Raw genomic sequence first — 8982 nt, 5'->3', positions numbered from 1 at the left:
GGGCGGGCGGGGCGGGGCGGGGCGGGCCTCTGCATCTGCTCGTCCCCCAGGGCTGGGGGGAGCCTGGCCAGTGCGGAAAGCGCTGGAGAATTACGAAGCCTGCCAGCCCCTTTGCCAGGGCCTGAAACACGAAGTGATCTAGTGGAAGCTCAGCATGATCTATGCATTTCAGCATTGCCCTCATCATATCTGATAGCTGTGCTGAAAAATGATGAATGCAAAGATTTCCTGGGAGATGTCGGAACAGCAGGGGAGCCTCCCTAGGTCTGAAGAAGGGTGTTTGCTCAAAAGCTTGCAAAGAGCTTTTCTGCGCACCCCCCACAACTACTCAGTTGGTCTAATCGGAGAGATCACGTCTACCCGGAGAACCTGGCCCGCCTGCGCGTGCAAATATGCGTGCAAAGAAGCATGCAAACAAGTTGCTTTAGTGACCGTCTATCGCTCATTATAACTGGGCAGTGAGTGAGAAGCAGGTCATGAAAGTTGAAGCATTTCTTCATTTCAAGACGCGCAGTCAGGAGAAAGTGCTGGCAGTAAACCCCCAAATCTGTTTCTCCATCTCTTGTGGGCTAAGAACAAAAGTAGGGAGTATCTCAAGTGGAGACTAAAGAGTCTGGGATGGAGGATGCTTGCCTGCTTCCCCACTGGCTTTGTCATCTTTTGGGATTCATAACTCTTAACATCTACAAATAAAATTCAATCTGGGATCAGAACTCGTGGCAGAGGTGATATCTTTTGCTAGACCAACCAGATATTTGCAAATGATATATATGTATATACACGTGTGTATACACACACACGTATATCTGTCTGTGTATACGTGTGTGTGTGTGTGTGTATACACACACACGTATATCTGTCTGTGTATATGTGTGTGTGTGTGTGTGTAGAACAAGCTTTTAAGCTTGCAAATAAAGACCTTTTTTTTGCAAATATCTAGTTGGGCTAATAAAAGATATCACCTCTACCACGAGTTCTGATTCCTTTTACCTCTAGACCAATACAGCTACAACCTGGATACCTGACACGTAGTATCTGGGGGCATCCGAACCCAAAGACCTCCCGGCCTGGGCCTGCATGTGGGATGCCTGCCAATGGAGTTGGGAGGATCTGAAGTGCCAGGTTGATAGGTCTGGGATGGAGGATGCTCACTGGTTGTAGTGCCATATGGTGTGTAAAGTGATTGAGTTCTGCCTGCTCAATTGATGTGTTTTTTGGAATGATTGAGTTCTGCTCGATCAATATGATTTAGAATTGATTTGGCTAATTTGATCTAGAACATGAAATATGCTTTATATATATAGACACCCCAAAAGTCAGTTAGACTCTCTGAGTGTGACTTAGGTTTTGCATATACTGCATCAATTAGCTGCCTCAAAAATTGCCACATAAAAAGCACTTTTGGCAGAGGTGCTGCTGTCTGCCCTCACCCTCTGGATGTTTTTTTGCATGTTTGTTTTATATCCAATAGCTAGAACAGTCACCCAGGATATAGGTCTCTTGCATTCAATGTCCTTTTCTGCCTGAAGATTTACAACCCCCACCTCCTAGGAGAGCACCCAACCCAACCACCAGATATAGGATATTCTGAAAAGAAGGGATGAAGCAAAGAGTAAGTTCCTTCCTATTGAGGCTGTTCAGCTTTGCATAGCACAATCAGCAATTCACTGGGCTACAGAGTGTGAGCACACACAAAAACAAGCATGCCTCTATAGCAGTGGTTCTTGACCTCTCAGACTCAAATGCCAACTCTTAGGTTTTTTTAACTGAACTATGGAAAAATAAACAGAACAATTTTTCTGTTGCAAAAAACCTCAGAAAGACCACAACAGGTCAGAATATTTTTGACATTATGAGTTTCTATTTAAAAATCGCTGGATTTATCTTGCAAATCACATGTAGCTGTTTGGACATCTTAGAGTGCTAATATTATGTTAAATTTAAAAACACCTCGTTGCTCTTTAGTCTGTATAATGCTAGTTGTCTCCAGTGAGAGAACAGACCTAGTCCAATGAATATTTAAAAACAGTAACTTTTTAGTACCAGCTGATATAAGTTTCAAGGACTTTGCAGTTTGCACAGCTGTTGAAGAGTTCTTGATGCAATATTTTCTTCAGCCCAGAATAGAAAGGCAGAACAGGTGGAGAAGTCCAGATTAACTGCTGGTAATAGGACAGCTGGCATCAGGAATGTACTAGAAACTAAGATAGTTATTTAATTTTTTTAAATAACAGAAATTGTGTGGAAGGGACAGCAAGGAACATTTTCATTTGAAAAAAAGAAAAAAAAAAAAAAACCAAAAATGAGAAAGGCCTTCTATCCTGGGACTAATAAATACATGCCTTCTTACTATGCTTACCTAACACAACCCAGTTACCCTTCCTTTGTACATTTTGTAGGCTGTATACCAGAGGTGGGCAAATTATGGCCCACCAGACCATTCTATGTGGCCCACGGGACCCCTCCAAAAAACAATTATTACAGGCCCACAGCTGCCCCCCCCTCCCCTGGAAAGCCAGTGGGAGGTGGGCTTTCAGAAGTTGTGCACCATTGGAGTGGGCAGGCCCTGTGCCTCCACCTCCATGGGGCTCCCAGCACTCCAACTGGGAGCCTCATGTGGAGGCACAGAGTGCAATGGCGCACAACTGGACAGCTAGTGGGTGGGGAGGGGAGATCCTTGCTTGCCGTGCTGGGAGCCCCACGTGAAGGCACGGAGCCAGCCCGGCCCACTCTGGCTTGATGGCATATGCTCCCAGCTGCAGTGGCAGGAGCCCCATGGAGCCAGCCTAACCAAATTGATAGCATGCAGCTCCTGGAAGGATGATGGCAGGGGCAGTGCTGGGGGGAGGAAAGGGGGAAAGGGCAGAGGAGAGAAATCATGGCATTTAGTCCCATTTCTGGCTCACCTTATACATTCCATCAAGCTAGGACAATTTTAGAAGCCAATGCTTGGTGCCTCTTGCTTCCTGGAATGCATATACAGAAGCACTTATCAGGCCTCTCACTTCTTAAAATGATGTAGCTTAAACTACACAGAAAATTGCTTCTTGCACCCTTAACTGGGCTCCCTGCCCCTTGTACATCTCCAAGCCATGTTCCTGGTATACCTAGTCACCCCTTTCTTCAAAATGGCTATTACACCTTCCCTGGCCAAGTAGGAAGTGATTTTTGAGCCTATAAGTGCCCATTCATCTCTCAGCCCCACTCCACCTGCCATCCTCATTTCATCCTGTTGTTTCCCCCAACCCTTCCTCTATTACCCATTTGTACTTAACCTTTTCCCCTCTAATTTTAAAGCACCAAACCTTTATTTTTTTTCCTCTAACACTCTCCCTTCCCAACAAGAATTTGCATGAAGATTGGCATCAAAGCCAATTTGGGCATCATCTGAATTTTTTGTTTTACTCCAATAACATTTTTGCAAAATAAAACCCTTTAAACATACAGCTTGTAGCTACAAGCTTACAATACAGGCTCCCAGCCACCCCTTCTCTCCACCCAGACTTCTGTCAAGGCTTAGATTTTCCCTGGCACTTACTGGGTGCTAGTCAAGTTCAATGGCTATAGCACACCCAATGAAGCCACACAACTGAAATGAATACTAGCTAACAAAGTCCTCTCGACTACTGGGGGTGCACGAAATGGGCTGTATTCCATTTGGATTCGGCCCAAATTGGGGAGGGTGATTTGATTATTGATTCGGATCTCCATCCCGACTCAATTCAGCTGAATCCAAATCTGAAGATTTGATGCTAATTCAGAGAATCAGCGATTTGGCCATAGACACAACTTTAAACATTTTTTCTTTAAACAGTGATTGGCCATGGGGGGGACCCCAGGTGACCCCCACAGATCCAGGAGGCACCAGTCACTGAGCCCAGGGTTGTGGGGGCCCCCCCAGTGCAATTCCCAGTGGACCTGGAAGTGGACCAGAAGTGTTTCCACTTCTGGGTCTACTGCCAAGCATGCTGGGGACCCGCGCCCCCCACTCCCGTGCTCTTATGGGACACTCCATCTGCCCCAGCATCACAGCATTCAAGAGCCACCTGGTATTTTGAGGTATGTAGAAAAAACATTTAAAGCTGTGTCTATGTCTGAATCACCGAATCTTTCCAAATTGATTCAAAGAAATTAAAGGATCTCCTGATTTGATTTGGATTCAGAGATTCAGCCACCGAATTGGGACGAATCAAATCAGTGACTGAAGCTTCATACAGCTCTATTGACTACTCTGGTTCTTGCATGCAGAATATAATCTGTTTGGCTCATAATCATAAGGGACTTGCCTATCCCAGCAGTTATACTGTGTCCCTCTCCTGCTACTACCATTTTCAGTTTTGCTTTCCCAAAGGGAGAGTGGGTGCAATGCTGTTTGGGGAATATATAATATTTATCTGGTTAGGTCACACTGTAGATGAAAAGCTGCACAACTTATTAGTTAAAGAGAAGCAACAATGCCACATCATTTTGTATCAGTTCTTTATTTTTGGTTCAAGGAATATAAACAGCACAAACTGATGGATTAGTAAGGACACTTCAACTGCAGACTTCGGTAGTATCAGTCTTACAAACTGCTTAATTAAATATTTTTGTCTTTCTGCTTTGTCATATTAAAGATACAAATATCAAAGCGCTTGTGATATAATACCTGATAACATATTTTGTAAGGTTTTTTCAAATATTAAATATTAAGTAACTTTATGATAATTCAAGAAAACAAATTAGATCAATACATGGTACACAAACTTAGGATGAAATCCTGCCTCCACTGACTTTTATAAGGAATTCTAGAATTGATATCAGTGGAGTCAGGATGTTGCCCCCAGTCAATGCTCAGCCATTCCCAAGTGCAGACACAACTGTTCATTTAATAAAAATCTGTTATTTAGTTGCCAAAGTTCCTTTTGTTCTTTGGGGACAAAATTCAACATGCAGCAGTTACTCTGGAAGGGAAGAGCGCAAAGAACAGTTGGAGGTCAATCAAAAAAATCAAGCAAACAATCTTTTTTCTGTGTCTTAGATTTTATAAGTCACTTGCTGTTTAGCAATCCCATGGATGAGAACCATCTTGGTGAAAGTGTAATTTCTTATGAAAAAGGAAGCGAGCACTGGGCAAGGAAATTCTGGCTAACTCAAATATTGCTAAAGGTGAAAGTACTCAGAACTTAGACACACAGATAAAAAAAAAAGAAATGCATCTTCCAGAAAGCCATGAAAAGTCCCCCAAGAGAACCTGTTAGTTAAAGCTATGATTGTATTTGCATAGAATGCTGTAGAAAGTGGTCAAAGCACAGAGAGGAGGCATTATGTAGTTAAAGCTCATTATGAATTTGAATCTTGCTGCACATGCCCAAAACAGACCTTAAATAGTAGCAGCAATAATTTTACTGGGGTACCTGTTGCATTTCTCTGTTATGGGGAGCAAAATCTGCCAAAGAACAGAATGTTGGCAGTTTTATTGTGGCGGATAAGGAAGAGGAAAGGATGATCCGCAGTGAACTTGGGTACAATCATTGCGCACCGCATCATGACCACAGCTGCAGTAGCAGCTGCTGCTTCAGTGCCTTCTTCGTTCACTTCTACAAAGGACTTGTGAACCACATGCGACAGATATAGGTTTTTGTTGCTTGCCATTCCAGATAAGTCCGCCTTGTTTGGGTCAAACGCATCAGGCATTCCCATGCTGCTCAGCAAAGTCTTCAGGTCATAATTCTCCTCTAGTTTAAATCTGGGTAAAGAAACTTCCACTTCAGCATAGTCCATCATTTCTGGATTTATCCAGTCCATAAGTTTCTCATAGCTAAGTTCTCTTTCCAGCTAAGGAGAGGAAAAAAACAACAAAACAAAACCCAGATGGGTGAAACACCGTGAGTACTAAATGAAGTGAACAGTGACCACTGTTCACGCACCTGCACAGGAGAGATGAGCATCTTCCCCAGGGCTGCAGTTAAATGTTGCTGCTGAATTACAAAGCCAGAAGTAATGCTTAGCAAAGATTCATGTTTGTTTTTAGATAGTCCAGGTGCAATTAAGGCCTCTTTGTGGTTTTCATGGTACACATCCATACTAAATAACAGTCCCTGACCCTTACCCGTGCTACCTTATTGGTGTTTATGAGAATAGTCCCATTTTATATATGGAAAACTTCAGACACAGATGGGCCAACACTTGGTTAAAGTCTATGGTAAAGCTAGGAATCAAACCCAGACCTCCTAAATCACAGGCCACTGCCTTAACCAAAAAAATGATCATCCTGGCATCATGTTAATGACAAGACTCCACTGACTTAACATGTAGCAGAGGTTGCGAATGTCAGTCCTACCCTATTTAATCATTGTTTGGCAACCTTATCATAGTGTGGCATGTATCTCTGGAATGGAGAGTATCTTTAAGACTGTCATATGAAGCAGCCTTCAGACAGACTATTTGGTACCATGGGGGCACCTTCCTAAACCTGCAACAGTTTTAGAAAGGAAGGTGTGTCAAACATTGTTTTTCTGTGAACACAGCAGTTACTCCACAAACCCCTTTGAAAAACTGCTTGCTATGTTCTGTCTTTAGCCTGAATCCACATGGCCCTCTTGTCAAGGTGTCTCTCTCTCTCTCTCTTCAGGAACTCTGTACATCATGTAGACTGAGACTTATTCAACTGGGACACAAGGTATTTCCATTGCTAAGCACAAAGATCATATCCCACTGCCTCCTTTGCTAAACCTGGTGATTCAGGAGACTAAGATTTGAATTATGAGGTTTCAATAGGACTTAACCAAAATCACTTCCCTAGCAAGATATTCAAGATGTGTTTGCATATGCTAAAAATGCCTTACCTTTTCCAAGCCAGTGGTTTCATCTTCAATGTTATCAGGAAGCAAAATGATCATACTCAGCTCATTATCGATATAAGGGAGCTCCAGGATTTTGGTTTGGAAGTCTTGTATGTATGTCATGTTGAATTTAGCTTTCCTGAACATCATCTGCACTGGTTTGCTCTCATTCTACAAATATATAAGTATGTCAATAAGTAATACAAAGCTAATGTATTGGTACTCGATAAGGAAAAGTGGGACATCAGTTGAGATATTTGTCCAGTCTGATTTCAAATAAACAGACTAGACAATGTAGGGAAATGGTCATTGTTCTGACCTTTTGAATTGGACCATTTTCCAATGTACGGAAACGGTCATTGTTCTGACCTTTTGAAAAGGGGAGGGGGAAACCATTACTTTTATGAATTAAGAATGGGATTATATGAAATCTTTCTGTGGAATCTGCATTTAGGCAAATGTGCATTCTTCTGTGTCCCCATGCTGTTTATTCTTGACAAATAAATCAATTTTATTGACCTGTTTTAGTACTTGCTTGAAATAGACAGGGAATGTCTTATGTTTAGCCATCTCTTATTTAAGCCCTGATGTCTCAGAAATACAGACGCACTGTCTAAAATGTGTGTCATGTTTAATGTTATAAGAACAACTAAATTCAAGTTTTGAGGCTATTAATGCCAAATACAATCACGTTTCCCTTCACTTACCTATTTTATTTTTTACTACTTCCTGTCATTTTCCTATGGTGCATAAGCTAATATTAGCATGCTATTTCAATAAGAAGTCACCTCTGCATATAAGTCCCCTCCATGTTTTCAGGCTCAATTTTAGAAAAAAACCCAAACAAATAAAAAAAATCCCACCTTTCTCCCAATATAACCTGGTTCTTGAATCAAAAGCAAGGAAAAGACCTAAAAAGTTAAATACACCAAACAAGCGAAACTAAAAACAAAGACGATACTCTATAGAAAGAGAAATTCAATCCAAGACTCACCATACTGTCTTCAGCCTACAATTCCATGTCAAGCAAAATATTTTTAGTTAAACTGAACAGAAACTGTTTAGTTTAAATAATGCCAGGCCCTTATTGAAAAAGCAGAACTGAACTGCAGTTCAACATTCAGATTCCATATGACATACAGAACCAACACCCTGAATCCAAACTGCCCTAGTTTTAGGGCTCAATATCCAATTTTTCCTAGTTTTTTTGAAGGGACATGGAAAAAGAGAAAGAGTGGTCACACAGGAATCTTCTGAATTGTATTTTGTATTTAAGATTGTATTTTGTTTTGTTGGAAAATACACATTTGTGGAATCAAAAGTGTTTTTCTGTTTGTTTTGACCAGTTTCCAATGAAACAGGTGTAATTCCAACAGAAAGGGTCTCCTGCCAGTTCACTCCATGGATTGTTTCTTGGCTCTGTGGCTCCTGTGGTGACCTCCCCCATGGACTACCCCAGAACTAGGGACCTGATCAGCTCTCTGCTACCTGGCCTGAGGGGAAAATAATGTCTGTCAGTTTCACAGTTAGTAGGGTCAGATGGGACCTGAGCAGATCATCGAGTCCGACCCCCTGCCTTGGCAGGAAAAAGTACTGGGGTCAAATGACCCCAGCAAGGTTTTTGTCTAGTCTTGTCTTAAAGACCCCCAGGGTGGGAGCCAGCACCACTTCGCTTCGAAGTTGGTTCCAGATCCTAGCCGCCCTGACCGTGGAGTAGCACCTCCTGATATCTAGCCTGAATCTATCCTCTGCCAGCTTGTGACCGTTATTCCTGGTCACTCCTGGTAGTGCTCGGGGGAACAGGGACTCCCCCAATGCCTGCTGGCCCCCTCTGACTAGTTTGTAACAGGCCACTAGATCCCCCCTCAGCCTTCTCTTCTGGAGGCTGAACAGGTTCAGGTCCCATAGCCTCTCCTTGTAGGGCCTGCCCTGCTGCCACCGATCATCCGAGTGGCCCTCCTCTGGACCCTCTCCATGTTGTCCACATCCCTCTTGAAGTGCGGCGCCCAGAACTGGATGCAGTACTCCAGCTGTAGCCTGACCAGTGCCTTGGATCTCCTTGGATCTGCTTGAGATGCATCTGTGGATGCATGACAAGGTGCGGTTGGCCTTCCCGACTGCATCCCCACACTGCTGGCCCGTGTTTATCTTGGCATCA

General features: G+C 43.0%; 1 protein-coding gene across 3 annotated transcripts in view; it reads right to left on the bottom strand.

The window, feature by feature from the left end:
* Positions 1-4462: 4462 nt before the first annotated feature.
* LOC109300944 (serpin B6-like) overlaps positions 4463-8982 on the bottom strand; it is a 31200-nt gene continuing 26680 nt past the window's right edge. For all 3 annotated transcript variants that reach the window (XM_019521850.1, XM_019521835.1, XM_019521842.1), the window contains 2 exons: positions 6828-6995; positions 4463-5817 (listed from right to left, as the gene is read on the bottom strand). In XM_019521850.1, coding sequence (XP_019377395.1) covers positions 5413-5817; positions 6828-6995 — 573 coding nt within the window. In that variant the 3' untranslated portion in view covers positions 4463-5412. The remainder of the gene's footprint in view (positions 5818-6827; positions 6996-8982) is intronic.

Source organism: Gavialis gangeticus, unplaced genomic scaffold, assembly GCF_001723915.1.
Source record: "Gavialis gangeticus isolate Ggan-Ray unplaced genomic scaffold, GavGan_comp1, whole genome shotgun sequence".
Classification (NCBI taxonomy): domain Eukaryota; kingdom Metazoa; phylum Chordata; order Crocodylia; family Gavialidae; genus Gavialis; species Gavialis gangeticus.
The sequence above is the reverse complement of the archived record's forward strand: the minus strand, read 5'-3'. Positions and strand labels throughout refer to the sequence as shown.